This window comes from Dendrobates tinctorius, unplaced genomic scaffold, assembly GCF_039654945.1.
Source record: "Dendrobates tinctorius isolate UK_male_01 unplaced genomic scaffold, ASM3965494v1 ptg000111l, whole genome shotgun sequence".
NCBI lineage: Eukaryota > Metazoa > Chordata > Amphibia > Anura > Dendrobatidae > Dendrobates > Dendrobates tinctorius.
Window position 1 is genome coordinate 39,276,001 of NW_027361779.1, and position 22,200 is coordinate 39,298,200.

Below are 22,200 nucleotides of genomic sequence, written 5' to 3' on the forward strand. Positions count from 1 at the left end.
AGGTCTAACCACAAATTTTCAATGATGAATCAGGTCAGGTGACAGTGAGGGTCATGGTAAAACCTTCAGTCTGCGCCTTTTGAGGTAGTGTATTGTGGATTTTAATGTGTGTTTTGGATGATTATCCATTTGTAGAAGCTGTCTTCTTTTCAACAGATGGTGTTATATTTGCATGAAGAATTTGTTGAAATTTTCTTTAATCTATTCTTCCCTTTAGCCGTGAAATGTTCTTTGTGTCATCGGCTGAAACACAACCCACAAAGCATGATTGATCCACCCTGGTTGGCAAGATGTTCTTTTCTTGAAATTCTGTGCTCTTTTTTTCTCTACACATAGCTTTGATCATTGTATCCAAAGAGTTCTATTTTAACCTCATCGGTACACAGGACTTGTTTCCAAAGTGCATCAGGCTTGTTTAGATGTTCTTTTGCATACTTCTGATGCTGAATTTTATGGTGAGGGTGCAGGATAGGCTTTCTTCTGATCACTCTTCCATGAAGGCCATATTTGTGCAGGTGTCTCTGAACAGTATAACAATGTACCACAACTCCAGAGTCTGCTAATTCTTTGTGAAGGTCTTTTGCAGTCAAGCAGGGGTTCTGATTTGCCTCTCTAGCAATCCTACGAGCAGCTCTCTCTGAAATTTTGCTTTGTTTTTCAGACCTTATCTTGACCTCCACTGTTCCTGTAAACTGTCATTTCCTAATTACATTTCAAACTGAGGAAAGGGCAACTTTAAAATGTTTTACTATCTTCTTATTGCCTTCTCCTGCTTTGTGGGCCTCCACCATTTTCATTTGCAGAGTGCTAGGCAGCTGTTTAGAAGAACCCATGGCTGCTGGTTTTTGGCACAAGGTTAGAGGAGGCTGAAATTTTATAAAGCTGGGAAATTTGCATCACCTGGTATTTCCTGATGCTGATAGTAAACAAGGCATACCATTAAGGCCTAAAAGCTTGGTCAAAGTTATCTAAGCACACCAATCTCTAAGGGTGCCCAAACTTTTGCACCTGCCCATTTTTGTAATTTTTAAATCATAAAAAGTATTTTTTTCCTGAAATACAAAGGAAATGTGCCATCTTTAACTTTAGGTTTTAGAGATTATTTAATCTTTAACTGTTCACAATAACAGTAATTTTGACCAGGGGTGCCAACAATTTTACATGCCACTGCACATAGCACCTTTCATTATTATACTTCAGTGCTATATATTTTGCATATAGCCATTTTCAATTAATAGAGGGAATAACACTGACTATTTATACTATTCCTGTGCCTGATGTGTTTGTCATAGTATTTCTTTTGTGAATTTTTCCTCCCACAATTTTAATGCGGAATTTAATATTTGTTTGTAGAGAAAGAGAGATTTTTTGTGGCTCTATACAAACACACAGACATACACATGTACATTGTGTATATCATTCTGTGTACTTAAATGATCATTTTTGCTATAACTAAATCCCGAGCTGCACCTCACCAACAGCTAGCTTGTGTTTCACTGGTAAGACCAGTCTCATAGTTTTGACAATTACTGGTCTAATGTGAATGGTGTTGTCCCTGCTCCAGATGACTGGTTGGACATGACGAATTTGAGAGTGTCTGATTTTGGTTCTTTTAACCCCTTCATGACCAATGACTTATATTTACATCACCAGTAGTGTCCCTGCCTCTGATGCAGGCTCACAAGCTGAGCCCTCCTCTTCCCCCGCGCTTGATGGCTAATATAATCAGCCATGAAGTACCCCTAACAGCCGTGGGTGGATCAGATCCACCCGGGGCTGTTAACCAGTTAAATGCCGCTGTCAATCAGTGATGGCAGGATATAACATACTCAGACAGCAAGCGCGTCATTGATCCCGCCCATTGGCGCGTTCATCACCTGATCGTGGGACGACGATGGGTTGTCATGACAGCCGAGGATCTACTGATGACCCACGTGGCTGTCATCATGATACTCCCATGAACACCGTCATTCATAGTAGATTGTGTTTTTTGCTATACATAGCAGTGCTGATGCACTGCTATGTATAACATAGGCGATCAGAGTATCACAGATTCAAGTCTCTTAAGGGGACTATTAAGTTCAGTAAAAATTTAAAACAAAAAATGTTTTAAATAAGATTAAGGCCGTGTGCCCACGTTGCGTTTTTTTTTAAGCGTTTTTGATGCGTTTTTCGGGGCATCAAAAAACGCTTAAAAGAAGCATCCCATTCATTTTAATGCATTTTGGCCTTTTTGTACCAATGGATGTTTTTTTACCGCTAAGGAAACGCTTAGCGGTAAAAAACGCAGCATGTTCATTAATTTCCGCTTAGGTCCACGTTTTTGGCTATTTTCTATAGCCCAGAAGACGTGCGGAAGAAAATGCATCAAAAACACGCGGTTTTTCCGCAAAAATCGTGGCAAAAAACGCGCGTTTTCTGGGAAGGAGACCCGTTTCCTGAGCGTCATAAACGCTAACGTGGGCACATAGCCTAAATCACCCCCTTTTTGCTCCATTAAAAATAAAGTAAAAAATCAAAGATACTCATATTTTGTACCGCCATGTTCAGAAATGTCCAGTTTATCAAGATATAAAATAAATTAATCTGATCAGTAAACGTCGTATTGAGAAAAAAAAATCAAACGCCGGAATTGTTTTTTTTTTTGTCACTGCAACATTGCAATAACAGGCGATCAGAACATCGTATCTATCCCCAAAATAATATCAATAAAACCGTCTGCTCAGGGTGCACAAAGTAAACCCTCACTCAGTGCCATATCCCGAAAAATGAGCACGTTGCATTTTTTTTTTTTATATATATTTTGCGTCTGCATACTTTTAATGACTTGGGGAATTACACCACCTGGTCAGTTGTACCATGTATTGAACAAAAAAAAAAAAAGCCATTGCAAAATTAAATGTTTCCCTTCTTCTAGTCCACCATGTGGCAAAATGAATGGTGTCATTTAAAAGTACAACTCATCCCACAAAATACAAGCCGTCATACGGCTTTATGGCTGTAAAAATAAGAAAAAAAATATGGCTCTTGGATGCAGGGGGGGGAACGAAAACAAAGAATGGGGAAAAAAGAGATGGGTAAAAGAGAGGAGCCACTGCCTGAGAACACATGCACTCTGAGCGTATATGTGCAAGGTGGTCGGCTCGCTCGATTGTTGAGGTCTCTTTTTTTTTTTTTTTTTTTTCAGTCTGTAATGTGACCCTTTGAAGATCTGTTCAGTGATTTGTTTCACCCTCCCCCAACTAAAGTGTATGGCTAGATTTAAACTAATCCTCACAAGTGTATTTGCCTCTCATGTACATGGGACTAAACATAATAATAAGACCACTGGTGGCCGAACACTTGCCAATAATTTTTGCGTGGCTCATCCAAGTGTGGATGTATTTTTCCAAAGTGAAGTGGAAAATAAACTGTTGTCAAACCCCTTTTGTGGCAGCCTATATCTTGGGGGATATGTAAAAATCTGACATATATTCAGATCTTTTGGTTCCTATACACTTTATTATTAACTTGCTGAAGAGCCCGGCGTTGCCTGGGCATAGTAACCAACTGTGGTTAGTCATAACAAATTATAATTATTATATTGCACATAAAAACATTTCACATCATATATTCAACACTACAGATTTGCAACACAAACTAACTAAACGATTACCCAAGTATTGATAGTATTTTAAACTTCAACTCATTCAAGAGCCTTTTGATAAACAACATGTGTATCTGTGTATCTAACCCTATTCTGTGTGATAATGTCTGCTGAGCTGTGTACCTAATTCTCTCCTGTGTGATACTTTCTGCTGAGCCGTGTATCTAATCCTATTGTGTGTTACTGACTGCTCAGACGTGTATCTAATCCTATCCTCTGTGATACTGACTGCTGAGCTGTGTATCTAATCCTATCCTGTGTGATACCAACTGCTGAGCCGTGTATCTAATCCTATCCTGTGATACCGTCTGCTGAGCCGTGTATCTAATCCTATCCTGTGTGATACTGACTGCTGAGCCGTGTATCTAATCCTATCCTGTGTGATACTGACTGCTGAGCCGTGTATCTAATCCTATCCTGTGTGATACTGACTGCTGAGCCGTGTATCTAATCCTATCCTGTGTGATACTGACTGCTGAGCTGTGTATCTAATCCTATCCTGTGTGATACTGACTGCTGAGCTCTGTATCTAATCCTATCCTGTCTGATACTGACTGCTGAGCAGTGTATCTAATCCTATCCTGTGTGATACTGACTTCTGAGCTGTGTATCTAATCCTATCCTGTGTGATACTGACTGCTGAGCTGTGTATCTAATCCTATCCTGTGTGATACTGACTGCTGAGCTGTGTATCTAATCCTATCCTGTGTGATACTGACTGCTGAGCTGTGTATCTAATCCTATCCTATGTGATACTGACTGCTGAGCTGTGTATCTAATCCTATCCTGTGTGATACTGACTGCTGAGCTGTGTATCTAATCCTATCCTGTGTGATACTGACTGCTGAGCTGTGTATCTAATCCTATCCTGTGTGATACTGACTGCTGCGCAGTGTATCTAATCCTATCCTGTGTGATACTGACTGCTGAGCCGTGTATCTAATCCTATCCTGTGTGATACTGACTGCTGAGCTGTGTATCTAATCCTATCCTGTGTGATACTGACTGCTGTGCAGTGTATCTAATCCTATCCTGTGTGATACTGACTGCTGAGCCGTGTATCTAATCCTATCCTGTGTGATACTGACTGCTGAGTCGTGTATCTAATCCTATCCTGTGTGATACTGACTGCTGAGTCGTGTATCTAATCCTATCCTGTGTGATACTGGGCTCCCCCTGCAGTCTGTGTCAGAGGGTGGTCTGTGTTGGCATGGTAATAAATTGTGTTATTTCCAGCTTTACAGAAGGACGATAACACCATAGAAATGATAAGAATAATAGGCAAAATTGTTTGGTGAATTGGAACGCGCGGGGTTAAAATTTTGCCTCACAACATAGCCTATGTAGCTCTCGGGGTCCAGACATGTGACTGTGCAAAATTTTATGGCTGTAGCTGCGACGGTGCAGATGCCAATCCCGGACATACACACAAATTCAGCTTTATATATTAGACTAGCTGAAGAGCCCGGCGCTGCCCGGGCATAGTAACTAACTGTGGTTAGTTATAACAAATTATAATTATTCTCCATCCCATAGGCCCGTGCCCATATACCCATCATACATATCCACCATCCCATAGTCGAGTGCCCATATACCCATCACACATCCTTCATCTCATAGTCCTGTACCCATCATACATATCCACCATCCCATAGTCCCATGCCCATATACCCATCATACATATCCACCATCCCATAGTCCCATGCCCATATACCGTCATACATATCCTCCATCCCATAGTCCAGTGCCCATATACCCATCACACATCCTCCATCCCATAGTCCCGTGCCCATATACCCATTATGACATCATCATCACCATGGCAACCATTGTAACAGCATCTTCGCCATTGCAACCTATTATGACATTAGTGTCGCCATGGCAACCATTATGACATCATAATGAGGGGTGGGGCTTGCAACCTATTATGACATTAGTGTCGCCATGGCAACCATTATGACATCATAATGAGGGGCGGGGCTTGGTACACACACATTTTTCCGCCATTATGTAGATAGGGGCAAAATTGTTTTGTGAATTGGAAGGTGCGGGGTTAAAATTTCGCCTCACAACATAGCCTATGACGCTCTCGGGGTCCAGACGTGTGACTGTGCTAAATTTTATGGCTGTAGCTGCGACGGTGCGGATGCCAATCCCGGACATACACACATACATACACACACACATACATACACACACACATACATACACACCCACATTGAGCTTTCTATATTAGATTCCCAGATTTTATCATAGGCAGGCCAGCTGGGAGATTGCCATATGTATTTGAAGACGATGAACACATGGAAACCAAAATCCTTATTTGTAGATTTAATTAAAAAGTCTTAATTTGTTCTCGTCTCTATTTCAGTGACTTTGAAAAATGCTGCTGAATTGTTGGAACTTGCCGCGTTATATAATGCCGACCAGCTCAAAGTTTCCTGCTTCCAGTTCATCGGACTAAACATGGCCGCTTTATTGGAGGCCAGGTATGAAGAGTGCGTTGTTTTGTTCCATTCTTTTATGTCGTGTCTGACACAGATCCTCACTAACGTACTTCTCTCTGTGCTCAGATCTAGTCCTTGGATTGGTTCTTGGTCTGTTATACCATCAAGCTTCACATAGATTGTCATTTGGCTGTTTCTAAGGAAGGGAAAAAAATGAGGTCAACATGCTGGAGTTGAGTTGGCCATTAGGAATAAAGGGGCCGTTTCTTGAGGACCATACTATATTTATGTGCCCTATTAGAGCATGTGGATATTTTCCATGGGGTCTGCAACTCTAGACTGCTCTCTAGATTTAAATAAATATACCTGAACAGTAATGTATGCTAGTAACTGTGTAGGGCTACTGGGTGTAAATCATCTGCACCTACCTCACAATCTGTAAAGGCCCCGTCACACTAGACGATGTCCCAGCGATCCCACCAACGATCCGACATGATGGGATCGCTGGGACATCGTTAGGCTGGTTTCTAATGTAAACGTCGGGTATCCAGGAGCCGCGCGGCTCCTGGATACCCCCTGTTTACCTTGGAAACCGGACCGGCGTACACGCTGGTTTCCAAGGTAAACATCGGGTATCTAGGAGCTGCATGACTCCTGGATACCCGACATTTACCTTGGAAACCAGCGTGTACGCCGGTTTCCAAGGTAAACAGCAGGTATCCAGGAGCCGCGGCTCTTGGATGCCCGACGTTTACATTAGCAACCAGCGTCGCTGATCGCTGGTCTCTCGCTCTCACATGCAGCGATGTGTGCTGGCCAGCGGGAGACCAGCGATCAAAAAACGGCCCAGGCCGCTTGAGCACGATCAGCGATAACCAGCAGGGGGGCCGGTCGCTGAACCCCGTCACACACAGCGATCTCGCTGGCAAGATCGCTGATGTGTCACAAAATCAGCGATCTCGCTAGCGAGATCGCTTAGTGTGACGGGGCCTTAAGACACCCTCACACAACAGCATGTAATGTTTGTCTAATGTAGATGCCCATCTTCATTCCACCTGCTACAGTTTGTGCTCTGCCTGAAGATGCCATTGTGCATGGTTGATTGTGACTCGGACAGATTAACTGTATGTATGAGCATACAGTAGTACTCGGGTTTTTCTGCGCTTCTGTCAGTGTGCCACTGGCGTGTAATCTGGTGTCACACTGGGAGCAATTCTCAACCACTTATGCACTTAATGTAAAGATTGAAGCAGTAGCACTTTGTGCATTTTGGGATATTGTGTATGGCATTCAGTTTTGGTGAAATATACATATATTTATACAATAAGGGTGCACTGTGGGGGATGTGATTATATTATGGGGTGGGAGGTAAGTCATTATTATCCTATAGGAGGGGTGTGATTATAATCTGTGGGGGAGAGGGGAATGATTATTGCACAGGGTCTGTTACCATCATGTTGTTGCTATTATTATTATTATATATTTCTATAGCGCTATTAATTCCATGGTGCTGTACATGAGAAGGGGTTACATACAAAGTTATATATATCGTTAACAGTAAACAAATTTACAATGATGGACTGGTACAGACGGGAGAGGACCCTGTCCTTGAGGACTTACATTCTATGCTTGGGTGTTACTTATACTACAAGGGGTCTGTGATTTATAACCTTGTGTGGATGGTGATGGAGGGGGTCATGTTAAAATTTTGGGAGGGATTAATTTTACTACGTGGGGTGATCACTGCAAGGGAGTACAAAATTATAATCGTGATGGGGAATTATTATTTTTCTTGGGGGGTGTGGAGACACGGGAGTCAGTGGGTGCTCTTGTCCGCTGGCCCAGCTGTCTTTAGCAAGACTGCATGGACCAGAGCTCATACCACTGAACACCCGCTCTCTCTCTCTCCCCTTGGGCCGAACACTACTCAGACAACACAGGGTGAGAGCAAAACAGTGTGGCAATCATTTATTGAACCACCAACACACAATAGCATACAGAAGAGTCCCAGCAAATACCCAATGGTGCAAATTACAGTCTCACCCTTCCGTTGACTCGTCAGGATTAGAGCTGCTCCAGCGTTGCATACCCATACCAGTGGCTCCCCACTTTTGGAGGGCCCCACATCGAGGCAGTAATGACAAGCTTAGGAAATAACCGAGAGCAGTGAGGTATGAGGCCAGGTGAACCGCTTGTTCCATCTTGGATTCTTTCTGGGGTTTCAGTGATGGTCAATGAAGCAGTCCTGTGTTTTTCCAGCCGGGTTCGTGGTACCCTAAGCTGATATCCTGAAGAGTCCCTGACCAGAAGAAACTCTTTATATAGTGGCATGTAACCTATTTTTAGATTTAACAAGTGTCTGTCCTTTAGTCTAGCATCACAGATAAGGGGAAGAGTGGTGATGAAATCAAGTAGAATTACTTGATTATTTAAACTGTTTGCATAGTTTTTCCCTCTCTGCTTTCAAAGTTAGCAAGCTGGCTCTTAAGGCCCCGTCTCACATAGATTGCTAGCGAGATCGCTGAAGCGTCACCGATTTTGTGATGCAACAGCGATCTCGCTACATGTGACACATAGCGGCGACCGGCCCCACCGCTGGATATCGCTGATCGTGCTCGAATGTCCTGGGCCATTATTTCATCGCTGCTGGCCAGCACGCATCGCTGTGTTTAACGCCAACGATCGACCTCGTTGGCAAAGCACAACTCCGGGACGCAGGCATGAGTCGTCAGAAAAGCTGCTGTGTGACAAGGTCCTAACGACCACCGAGGTCGTTAAACGGCTCGCCGTCGGATTGCTGCGTCGTTGAAGAGATCTGCCTGTTTGGCAGCTTACTAGCGACCATGTAGCGACACCCCAGCGATCCTTACCAGGTCGTATCGTTGTTGGGATCTCTGGTGCGTCGTTGAGTAGATCTGCCTGTATGACAGCTTACTAGCGACCATGTAGTGATGCACCAGCGATCCTTACCAGGTCGTATCGTTGTCAGGATCTCTGGTGCGTCGTTGAGTAGATCTGCCTGTATGACAGCTTACTAGCGACCATGTAGTGATGCATCAGCGATCCTTACCAGGTCGTATCGTTGTCGGGATCTCTGGTGCGTCGTTGAGTAGATCTGCCTGTATGACAGCTTACTAGCGACCATGTAGTGATGCACCAGCGATCCTTACCAGGTCGTATCGTTGTCAGGATCTCTGGTGCGTCGTTGAGTAGATCTGCCTGTATGACAGCTTACTAGCGACCATGTAGTGATGCACCAGCGATCCTTACCAGGTCGTATCGTTGTCGTGATCTCTGGTGCGTCGTTGAGTAGATCTGCCTGTATGACAGCTTACTAGCGACCATGTAGTGATGCACCAGCGATCCTTACCAGGTCGTATCGTTGTCGGGATCTCTGGTGCGTCGTTGAGTAGATCTGCCTGTATGACAGCTTACTAGCGACCATGTAGTGATGCACCAGCGATCCTTACCAGGTCGTATCGTTGTCGGGATCTCTGGTGCGTCGTTGAGTAGATCTGCCTGTATGACAGCTTACTAGCGACCATGTAGTGATGCACCAGCGATCCTTACCAGGTCGTATCGTTGTCGGGATCTCTGGTGCGTCGTTGAGTAGATCTGCCTGTATGACAGCTTACTAGCGACCATGTAGTGATGCACCAGCGATCCTTACCAGGTCGTATCGTTGTCGGGATCTCTGGTGCGTCGTTGAGTAGATCTGCCTGTATGACAGCTTACTAGCGACCATGTAGTGATGCACCAGCGATCCTTACCAGGTCGTATCGTTGTCGGGATCTCTGGTGCGTCGTTGAGTAGATCTGCCTGTATGACAGCTTACTAGCGACCATGTAGTGATGCACCAGCGATCCTTACCAGGTCGTATCGTTGTCGGGATCTCTGGTGCGTCGTTGAGTAGATCTGCCTGTATGACAGCTTACTAGCGACCATGTAGTGATGCACCAGCGATCCTTACCAGGTCGTATCGTTGTCGGGATCGCTGGTGCGTCGCTATGTGAAACGGGACCCTTCCACAATGCATAGTTAGCATATAAGCAAACATCATTGTTCAGTGGCCATGTTCACTGTTTAACAAAGATAACAGAAGACAAACTGTAGGAGACAACATCAGGGGCCAATGTTTGTCCCACAAGAAGAGTCAACAGTTTGATTCTGAGCCTATTCAATTTACGTCTGGCATATTTAAGAAAAAATGCTGAGTCGTCACGGGAGATTTTTACTGCAAAGAAGTGAGTGATTATTATAGGGGTTGGGAAGACGGACAATATAATTAAAAATTAAGTGCAGATAGTTTGCTAATAATGGCAGCATGGTTTTGCAGGACCTTCTCAGTTATTAGCAATAATAATAATGCATTTGTTATACATTTCTTGTCATACAGCAAAAAGAGGCTGTCCGTTTTATGAAATGGGTTTTTAGTAGCATGCTCTACATGCACTGAGCACTATATGAGGCTCAAGCCTTAGGGCCCCGTCACACACAGCGATCTCGCTGCTGAGTCACAAGTTTTGTGACACAACAGCGATCTCACCAGCGAGATCGCTGTGTGTGACAGCGATCAGCGACCGGCCCCCCTGCCGTTATCGCTGATTGTTCTTGGAAAGCCCTGGACATTTCTTTGATCGCTGGTCTCCCGCTGGCCAGCACGCATCGCTGCGTGTGACGGGCGGGAGACCAGCGATCAGCTGGTAACTAACATACACATCGGGTATCTAAGGGACGTGCGTCACTTAGAAACCCGATGTGTACCTTAACTACCAGCGCGCTGATGCAGGGAGATGGTAACTAAGGTACACATCGGGTTTCTAAGAGATGCACGTCCCTTAGAAACCCGATGTGTACCTTAGTTACCAGCTCCCTGCATCAGCGCGCTGGTAACTAATGTACACAGCGACGCTGCGCGCTCGGCATCGCTGGTGCTGATCGCTGGTGAAGCTGTCTGTTTGACAGCTCACCAGCGATCATGTAGCGACTCCCCAGCAATCCTGACACGTTTGATATCGTTGTCGGGATCGCTGGTGAGTTGCTATGTGTGACGGGGCCCTTAAGTCCACCATACACAAACATTTATGAGTCCCACAACTCACAGCAATGCTCAACTTGGCCAAGACTTGTGATGTTCTCTGAGAGAACTGAGCCAGACTCCTGTGTCAGCGGCTTATCTCCCATAAAGCAAAGTAATCGTGTGTCTGCAATCCCACCACATAATCTATTGGATGAAAATTGGGAGGCACACACTAGCCTGACAATCTTGGCAAAATCAATGTGTTTAGCTGCTGGTAGTCTATTGTATATGTGGGCCTTTAGTATTCACCAAGATGCTCATGGGCCAATGCTTTGTGCTGATCCCCGGGCTAAACATTGCCAGCCAACCCTGGCTCTAGGAAATGTGTAGCCAAATGCAACTTTCCCAAGGGGTAACATCCATCATCTGGGGTCTGAGATACCGGATCTGCAGCAATCATGTGATCTTTAGTGGTTGCCTTTATGAGTAAAGATATGTGTTTCATTCTATATCTAATTTTATGCATTTTTTTCTTTACTTTTTTTGTATGTAGGTCTTTGGATGTTTTGAGTGAAGAAGTGCTGAAGGAACTAGCAAGTTATTATAGAAAAATGGTAAATATTACTGTATATAGGAAAATATAGTATATAATGTACAAAAATGACAGAGTGAATATATCTTAGATGCCTTCAAGCATATTGTTCAACCAGGTAGTTATGGATTTAGATTACCTGTGCCACTTCTGATGACTATAAAAGCCTGTGTGAGCACAAAAGATTCCTCAAAGAATATCAACATGATCCCTTCACAGAGCTAACATAGAAACCAAGAGACAAATGAAGGAGTAGGATCAAATTTTATATAAAGTAAAATACATTTTATTATCTCAGATTAAAACTACATATAATGTTACAAAATATCAAAAAGGATACCAAAAATTGGGACAAAAAGACACAATAAAGCTAGCAGAAGGTGTAGCCCCGAAAGGTAGCAGTATACACAAATGTGTGGTTACTTGTAGACAATAGTAGCAAAATAAATATAAAAAACCACATAAGTATCTTGCCCTGTTACTACTACCTAATCCATACGATATGGGATAAGAAAGTGCAAACAATTTATACATACCATGTCACTATGGACATATATAAATGACAATAACTATTGGAAAATGCTAGGCACCATGAATGTATATTATAAAGATAAATCAATCCCTAATCATCATCATCAGAAGCTGCTATAAATGCAAAGTAAACATTACCTGCAGTCATGATGAATGGGGGATAGCCACCTGCAATGACACACCTCGACGCGCGTTTCACCGCCTCTGCAGTTTTGCCTTCTGCTAGCTTTGTGTCTTTTTTTCCCCAAAAGCCTGTGTTAGTAGGGGGGTATTCTCATGAGAATCTTTTATGGCCAATGCAATCTCCGCAAACACTAGTTTGGCATCCCCAAAGCATTTATGGCTTATCCTAAGGACCTACTGTAAGTGCGACACACAGGAATACTCTTTTTAACTATTAATGCTTGCCAAGATGTTACATGACTACTATGCTTTATGATTAAATGACAGATTCCTGCCATGGACAAGAGACTGATCACCCCATACTTGGATGGACCAGACATCAGCACTTTAGAGTATGAAGATGGTGACACTGTCATGTCAACTAAAGATGACAGTTTTTCTGAACAATTTACTCCGTAAGTCTAAGATATAGAAAGGGAATTGCCAGATTTCTGTTTTCACGTCCAATTTCTTGTGATATTGATTAGAATGATTACCAACTGCAGTTAGGCTAGTTTCACACTTGCTTTTTTTTGCAGCGCGTTTTTCCCGCAAAAAAACGCATTGAAAAAACGCATACGTAAGCATACAACTGCTGCGTTTTTTTCAAGCATTTTTATGAGCATGCATGAAAAAAACGCAGCGTTTTTATGCGTTTGTATGCGTTTTTAGTGCGTTTTTACCGCGTTTGCGTTTTTTTCCAACATTTTTAGGTGGCCCCTCACACTACCCAAACCATGACTTTACTAACCCTAACCCTGACCCTAACCCTTAACCAAATCATACTTAACCCTAACCCAAACCCTAAACCCTAACTAACCCTGACCCTAACCCTAACCCTGACCCTAACCCTTAACAAAACCATACTTAACCCTAACCCTGACCCTAACCCTTAACCAAACCATACTTAACCCTAATCCTGACCCTAAACCTGACCCTAACCCTAACCCTGACCCTAACCCTTAACAAAACCATACTTAACCCTAATCCTGACCCTAACCCTGACCCTAATCCTTAACAAAACCATACTTAACCCTAACCCTGACCCTAACCCTTAACAAAACCATACTTAACCCTAATCCTGACCCTAACCCTGACCCTAATCCTTAACAAAACCCATACTTAACCCTAACCCTGACCCTAACCCTGACCCTAACCCTTAACAAAACCATACTTAACCCTAATCCTGACCCTAACCCTGACCCTAACCCTTAACAAAACCATACTTAACCCTAACCCTGACCCAAACCCCAACCCTAACCCTGACCCTTAACAAAACCATACTTAACCCTAACCCTGACCCAAACCCCAACCCTAACCCTGACCCTAACCCTTAACAAAACCATACTTAACCCTAATCCTGACCCTAACCCTGACCCTAATCCTTAACAAAACCATACTTAACCCTAACCCTGACCCTAACCCTAACCCTGACCCTAACCCTTAACAAAACCATACTTAACCCTAATCCTGACCCTAACCCTGACCCTAACCCTTAACAAAACCATACTTAACCCTAACCCTGACCCAAACCCCAACCCTAACCCTGACCCTTAACAAAACCATACTTAACCCTGACCCAAACCCCAACCCTAACCCTGACCCTAACCCTTAACAAAACCATACTTAACCCTAATCCTGACCCTAACCCTGACCCTAATCCTTAACAAAACCATACTTAACCCTAACCCTGACCCTAACCCTAACCCTGACCCTAACCCTTAACAAAACCATACTTAACCCTAATCCTGACCCTAACCCTGACCCTAACCCTTAACAAAACCATACTTAACCCTAACCCTGACCCAAACCCCAACCCTAACCCTGACCCTAAACCCCCTTAACTAACCCTAACTCTAACCCAAACCCCTAAATTCCATGGTTTAAAAAAAAAACGCATATGCAAAAAAACGCATACATGAGCATGCCAGTGCGCACATATGCGCATCCATAGGCTATAATGGCCATTTTTAGCGCAAAACGTGCGCATATGTGCGCATGCGCTTTTTTGCAGGGCCAAAAAATGCAACATGCTGCGTCTGGAAAATACAAACGCACACCCCAAAAAAACGCAGCGCATGAAAATCGCATACATGCGCTTACAAGCGCGCAGGTATGCGCACCCATGTTAAATATAGGGGAAAAAACGCATGCGCACATATGCGTTTTTTTCCAGCGCTAAAAAACGCAAATGTGAAACCAGCCTTAGTGTATGGGTGTAATGTAGTATTGAAAAGTTACAATGATATCTTTCTCCACTTTATGGCGCAGAATAGTGTGCATTTTATTATGGTAAGGGCTGTTCCCAACCTTAATAACTATAATTTGTGCTATAAATGTCTGCTCTGCTTTGTCCCCCTCCTAGAGCCCCAGAGTATATGGAGAACGTAGCACACCCATATTCAATCTAGCTATTTCTCTTAACTTATAGCAGTGAATGGAGAATACCATGCACATGCAGGGCCAGCGACTGCCCTGTTACACAGATTTTACATTTTGTCCTCCACTTATTTATAATGTCTAAGATGGAACGAACCCTATACATTAAGCAATGACAATAAAGTAAATTTATTTTAATTGTTCCTGATTATAATGTTAACGTGATGATCGTTTATACAATTGTAAAATGAATCAATAAACATGGGTTTTTATCTTCCTCACACGGTCTCCCTGGAATCCTCTCTTTCCTGAAATATAATGTTGGAACATAAATTGGCCTGGTGTTCAGTTTTTTGCAGTGACATCTTTAGTGGCACACTCTTTTTTTTTTTTTTTTTTTTTTTTTGTCAAGCAAAGAAAACACAAGTACAACTGTATTCAAGGGCTGAACTCAGGTTCACCCACCCGTCCGCAGCTTGTAATGAGTGCCAGGAAACCTATTTACCAAAATGTAAATAGTATGCACGAAAGACCTGATCACAGACAGTACATAACTTAAATAGTTACCCTAAAGACAATGCAGGAAAGATGTATATCTTTGTACCGTGTTAGCCAGTAGATAGAAGAATATTCAGAATTGAGAGTCCTCAGAGGTTGATACCTTTTAATGGCTAACTGAAAAGATGGTAATACATTGCAAGCTTTCAAGACTACTCAGGTCTCTTCATCAGACATTGACTAATACAACATCTGAAGAGTCACATATTTATACACAACACAGCACAGAAAAAATGCAATAGATGAGAAGTGACGTGAAGCAGAATTGTCATTGTGGGAGAATGAGAAACATAAATATTGGACCAGTTCATAGATAAGGAGTCCGGATGTTTTATTGTCCTCTGATTGCGGTCTCCTCGTGGCGGCATCACAACACATTAGGAGACCCCAATCAGAGGACAATAAAACATCCGGACTCCTTATCTATGAACTGCTCCAATATTTATGTTTCTCCCTCTCCCATAATCATAATTCTGCTTCACGTCACTTCTCATCTGTTGCATTTTTTCTGTACTGTTTTGTGCATAAATATGTGAGGAGGAGGAACATTGAGGATCTGTCATTCGGGATTGGTGGGCAATGACTGAGTCTGGCTCATGAATACATTTGAACTCGTGAGTTCTCTCATTCTGTTACTGGAAAAAGAGAACGCCAAATAAGTTACCTAATCGCAGATACGTACTATAGTGCTAATGGGTTATTCTTATTGCTGGACTTTAAACTTTGTATAAAAAGAATTATATTGCCATTCTGACATGGGAAGTACACCTTTTTAAATGACTGTCATTTTCCATGCGAATTGCCTCTTCGTAGAGGAAGAGCACATGAACTCTAGCTCCACCTATTGGAACTAGCAATTCTAAAAGTCAGTATCGACCCTTTATCGAGCCTTGCCACATGACTTAGGATAAAAACCAGGATCTCAATTTGCAGACAGTGTTTCAGGGTGTTGCCTCTCATCAGTGCAAAGTGTGAGATCTGATTTAGGTGAGAGGCTTGTCACTTACCATGAATATGTAATTTCTCCTTCGTCTCATTGGGGGACACAGAGACTGTGGGTGTGTGCTTCTGCCGTCTGGAGGCCGACACTAAGTGTACAAAAAAAGAGTTAGCTCCTCCGCCGCATACACCCTCGCCCCTAGGCCGGGCGTAACTCAGTTTTTGCTTAGTGTCTGATGGAGGCACACGCAGTCTGGAGGTCCAGACTAGATTTTTTTTTTTTTTTTTTTTTTTTCCCCTCCTTTTTCTATGAAGATAAGACAGGGGCGACGGATCCTATAGAGAGGGTCCGATCTCCCCAAATCATCAACGGGCGACCACGTGTGAGTAACCCTCCACGTGTCCTCTCCCGCACCGAGGGACACATCTGGGACTTTTTGCCAGACAACCATTTTTATTTTTTATTTTTTAAAGAGGGGCAACGCATCCTGATAAGAGGATTCGGTTTCCCCATAACTTCATCAGGCGAGCACGTGTGAGCAGAACCCAGGGGTCAGCCTCCACGTTGTTCCTCTCCTACAACAACAATTTATGGAGGCCCCTTCCACCCCTTGGTAGTGAGTCCAGGGGCTGAATTGGAGGCGCAGGTGAGCCGAGGGGTCTAGTTACTGGACGTGGCCGAGTACAGGGGGAAGAAACCGGTACCAGAAGTCCCCCCCCCCCCCCCCCCCTGCCGGGGATGGAGCCCACGGCGGATGGCCCTGCTCACCTTTAATATTAGGGAGATCCGTCTCTCTCGCTCGCCCATCGCCTCTCTCCTGGAGCGCACCGCAAGTTTGCCCCGGTGAGTAACGGTAGAGGTCGAGGCCGTTTGCCCAGAGTGGCGTTGCACCCGGACGCCGCACACCGCGTGTACCGGAGTGCAGCCGGAAGCCCGCCGGCGGCCGCGGCCCCCGCTGCAGGAGGAGGCCCGTGAGTATCGCGCGAGGCCCCGCGCGCCGACTTCCGGTGGTAGCCGGAAGTCCCGCCCACTGACGTCGCATGGGGAGACGCTCTGTATAGGAGCAGGAGGCCTGGAGGTCAGGGGGTGGAGAACGGCGGGCGCACAAGTCCCGGAGCGGAGACTTCCGCCCTACCACCTCGCGTCCACGCATCCGGAGTTTCCCGGGGTACTTCAAACAGGAGTGGGACGCTGCCGGTGGGTGAGTGTAACTCCGTTTGGAGAACCGCACTGGTTGTCAGGGAAGGGGTTACCCTCCTCCTCCTTCTACCCTGCCTTCAGCTTGTGCAAGTATGTCTGCCAAAGGGAAAGCTCACTCTTTCCTTTACGCGGTTTGCGTGTCCTGTGGGGTCAGGCTGCCAAAGGCACAGGCGGGTAAATTTTGTGAAGCCTGCGAGTCGGAGCGCGCCCAGGAGCCCCCCACTGTTTCAGAACCCAGGGGTCAGGACCCCCCGGAATGGGCGGTGTCCTTATCGCATTCTATGCTGTCCCTTACAAGGGCAATTGAATCCCTTCAAGGCCCGGGCAGGAACAAGGATGGTGGTCTGCCAGCGGGAGATAGCTCGTCCTCGTCTCAGGACCCTCCAACCGTTAGAGGCCGCTCCAGTACCAGGCAAGCTCATATCAAAAGGGCTCGTTCCCCGTCGGCCGGGCCCTCCGGGGCTTCGGCGGCGGGTATTAGGGCATCTCGTTCCCCGTCGCTGAGCTCAGGGAGCGATCAGGATGAGGGCGAGGAGGAGGAGGCCTGGAATCTAGAAAGCCTGGGGTTCCAGGACTCGGTGGACAGTCTCATTGAGGCAGTCAACCAGACATTAGAGATCGAGGACGATGTGCCCACAGCCTCAGGTCACAAGGTCTCTTTCAAGAAATCCAGGCGACCACATAGAAGGTTTGCCACGCATCCGGAGTTTGAGGAGCTAGTCCAGAAACATAGAGAACACCCGGATAAGCGTTTTGCAATGCAAAAAGCGCTGCAAGCAAAGTATCCGTTTCCTCCTGAGCTCCATAAGGGTTGGGTAGAGTCGCCAGTAGTGGACCCACCGGTATCACGTTTAGCATCAAGATCGCTATTGTCGTTACCCAGTGTTTCTTCTATAAAGGACCCAACTGATCGCCTCATGGACGGGCTTGCCCGCTCGGTATATGAGGCAGCAGGGTCGGCTCTGGCCCCCTCCTTTGCGGCAACTTGGGTGGCTAAAGCCATGGTTTCGTGGGGGGACGCTCTGTATAAGGCCCTCCAAGACAGGGATCTGCCCGCGGAGGTCTTGGAGGTGGCAAATCAGATATCAGGAGCGAGTGATTATCTTGTCAGCGCCTCACTGGACGCGGCCGAGTGTTCGGCTGTGGCGGCAGCAAATGCGATCGCCATTAGGCGTGCATTATGGCTGAGGCTGTGGAAAGCGGATTCTATCTCTAAAAAATCCTTAACCTCATTGCCTTTTCAGGGCAATCGGCTGTTCGGTGAGAAGCTTGATAGGCTTATCTCAGAAGCCACAGGGGAGAGAAGTAGTTTCCTCCCGCAGCAGAGAAGTTGCCCGGCATTCAGGCAAACGCAGAGGCGTTTTCGGCCCTTTCGTAGCCCCTGGGGGGGGACTTCGGCCAGGGCATACTCCTCCGCAAACGATGGCCAGAGTAGGGAAAAGCAAACCTCTTACAGGGCCAATCCGCTGGGTAGAGGCCGAGGCCGTTTGCCCAGAGCGAGGGGGGCCAGATCCCAAAAACCTCCAGCTAAATGACTGGAGGCGCTCCGTACCTACGGACGACAGAGTGGGCGGACGCCTACTAGGGTTCAGCCACGTTTGGGTCGCAGTGACACGCGACACTTGGGTGGCAGAACTAATATCGTCCGGGTACAAGATAGAGTTTGTCGGACGGCCGCCACAGCGATTCTTCCGTTCCCGACTTTCCAAGACAGATTCGCAGGCGGAAAGTTTGTTACAGGCTATAATGAGGCTACAGCGCAAAGGGGTCATCGCCCCAGTGCCGCAGGGCGAAGAGTCGCAGGGGTTTACTCCAATCTGTTTTCGGTCCCCAAAAAAGACGGGACTGTGAGGCCAGTACTGGATCTAAAGATCCTGAACAGATTCATCAGGGTCAGGCGATTCCGGATGGAGTCCCTCCGCTCGGTCATTGCAGCCATGGATCCAGGGGAATTCCTGGCCTCGATCGATGTGCAGGATGCATATCTACATATTCCGATATTTCCCCCACACCAGAGGTTCCTGCGATTTGCGATCGGAGGACGACATTTCCAATTTGTGGCTCTGCCCTTTGGTTTAGCCACTGCCCCCAGAGTCTTTACAAAGATAATGGCGGTGGTTATGGCCATCCTGCATGCACGGGGCATAACGGTGTTACCTTACCTGGACGACCTTTTGGTAAAGGGGCCGTCGTTTCAGGAGTGCCAGGACAATGTCAGTATCACTCTGGATACCCTGGCCCGTCTAGGCTGGTTGATCAATCGGAGCAAGTCGTCCTTGGTTCCAGCCCAAAGAATCGTGTTCCTAGGCATGATTTTCGACACCTCCCGGGGGCTGGTGATCCTCCCTCAGGACAAGGCGCGAAAAATCAAGCAAGGGGTACGGAACCTTCTACAGCCGGGCACCAGATCCATCCGGTACGGCATGAGTGTGTTGGGCAGAATGGTGGCGGCGATGGAGGCAATCCCGTTTGCCCAGTTCCATCTCCGTCCGCTTCAGCATGCGCTCTTGTCAGCATGGGACCGGAGGCTGCTGTCTCTCAGTCATCGGTGCAAGTTGTCTCCGCTGGTCCGACGTTCACTCCGGTGGTGGACTCGCGACTCGTCTCTGGTCCAGGGGAAACCCTTTCCCCCGGAACAATGGTTGGTGGTGACGACCGATGCAAGCCTGCAAGGTTGGGGAGCAGTTTTCCAGAGTCACACAGCCCAGGGGCGGTGGTCCATTCAGGAGATAGTTCTCCCGATCAACATTCTGGAGATACGGGCAATACGATTGGCCCTGCAACATTTCCAGTGTTTCCTGAGACACCGGCCGGTGCGCATTCAGTCGGACAATGCTACAGCAGTAGCATATGTCAACCATCAAGGGGGCACGCGCAGCCAGGCAGCCATGCGCGAGGTCGGGCTGGTACTGCGTTGGGCAGAGAAGAACCGCGTGGTAATTTCAGCGGTACACATTCCAGGAGTCGAAAACTGGGCGGCAGATTTTCTCAGCCGACAGGGGGTCGCGGCAGGGGAATGGTCCCTGCACCCCGAGATCTTTCAGCAGATCTGCCAACGGTGGGGGACACCAGACGTGGACCTTATGGCATCCAGAGAGAATGCCAAAGTACAAAGGTTTGTCGCTCGATCCCTCGATCCGCAGGCAATCGCAGCAGACGCTCTGGTGCTCCCGTGGAGCCAGTTTCGTCTCCCGTACTTGTTCCCCCCGCTGCCGCTGCTTCCAAGAGTTATCAGGAAAATAAGGAGAGAGAAGGTTCCAGCAATTCTGCTGGCCCCAGACTGGCCCCGGCGGGCCTGGTATGCAGATCTGGTTCAACTAGTGGTGGACGTACCCTGGCGTCTTCCAGATCGGCCGGACTTACTGTCCCAGGGGCCGATCTGCCATCCGAACTTAGGGGCCCTGTGTTTGACAGCGTGGCCATTGAATCTTGGCTGTTAACACAGGCAGGATTCAGGCGCGATGTGGCGGCCACGATGGTGAGTGCCCGAAAGCCTTCCTCGGCGAGAGTATATCATCGAACTTGGGAAGTTTTTTTCCGTTGGTGTAGGGATCGTGAAGTGGCTCCTCTGGTTTTTTCGATCCCCAACGTACTGGCTTTTCTACAGGCAGGGCTGGACGCAGGGTTGGCTCCGAGTTCGCTCAGAACGCAAATCTCGGCCCTGTCGGTGCTTTTCCAACGAAAAGTCGCTTCCGTCTGGCAGGTTAGGACGTTTATGCAGGGGGTCGCACATTTAGTACCCCCCTATAAAGCGCCGACGGAATCATGGGACCTGAACTTGGTGCTCAGGGCCCTTCAGGAGGCTCCTTTCGAACCATTGCAAGAGGTCTCCTTACCTTACCTGTCCAGAAAGGTCGTTTTTCTAGTAGCTATAACGTCTATTAGGCGGATTTCGGAATTGGCGGCCTTATCTTGTAAACCGCCGTTCCTGACCTTTTATAAAGATAAGGTAGTTTTAAGGCCAGCTCCTCCCTTCTTGCCGAAGGTTGTGTCTGCATTTCATATCAATGAAGACATTGTCTTACCCTCATTTTGCCCGGCACCGGTGCACAGGGTAGAAAAGGCTTTGCACACCCTGGATCTGGTAAGAGCTCTTAGGAGGTATGTGACAAGGACAGCGCCATTCCGCCAGACAGACTCTCTATTCGTGGTTCCAGAGGGGCGGCGGAAGGGGCTCGCTGCGTCCAGAGCGACTTTGGCCAGATGGGTTCGCCTGACGGTCCAAGAATCTTATCAAATCAGGGGCACGCCGGTTCCGGCAGGGATCAAGGCTCACTCGGCACGGGCAGTGGGTGCCTCATGGGCACTGCGACACCAGGCTTCAGCGGAGCAGGTGTGCAAAGCAGCTACCTGGTCCAGTTTGCATACGTTTGTCAAACATTATAACGTACATACCCAGGCATCCTCGGATGCAAGCCTGGGAAGAAAGATTCTCCAGGCAGCAGTTGCACACCTCTAATCAGGGGCGCAAATTAGCATGGATTGGGTGAGCTAAGATCCCGCCCAGAGGACTGCTTTAGAACGTCCCACAGTCTCTGTGTCCCCCAATGAGACGAAGGAGAAACATGGATTTTTGTGAGTACTCACCGTAAAATCCTTTTCTCCGAGACGCTCATTGGGGGACACAGCACCCACCCTATCAGCCAGTTGGCATTTACTTATTTTGAGTTATACAAATCCTTGTACAAGGTTTAGGGTGGCCCCTTTTTCAGACATATAGTTTCT

General features: G+C 46.5%; 1 protein-coding gene across 3 annotated transcripts in view; it reads left to right on the forward strand.

The window, feature by feature from the left end:
* IBTK (inhibitor of Bruton tyrosine kinase) overlaps positions 1–22,200 on the forward strand; it is a 125,962-nt gene that overhangs the window by 72,322 nt on the left and 31,440 nt on the right. For all 3 annotated transcript variants that reach the window (XM_073589680.1, XM_073589678.1, XM_073589679.1), the window contains exons 18-20: positions 6,018–6,135; positions 11,667–11,727; positions 12,687–12,814. In XM_073589680.1, the coding sequence (XP_073445781.1) occupies positions 6,018–6,135; positions 11,667–11,727; positions 12,687–12,814 (307 nt within the window). The remainder of the gene's footprint in view (positions 1–6,017; positions 6,136–11,666; positions 11,728–12,686; positions 12,815–22,200) is intronic.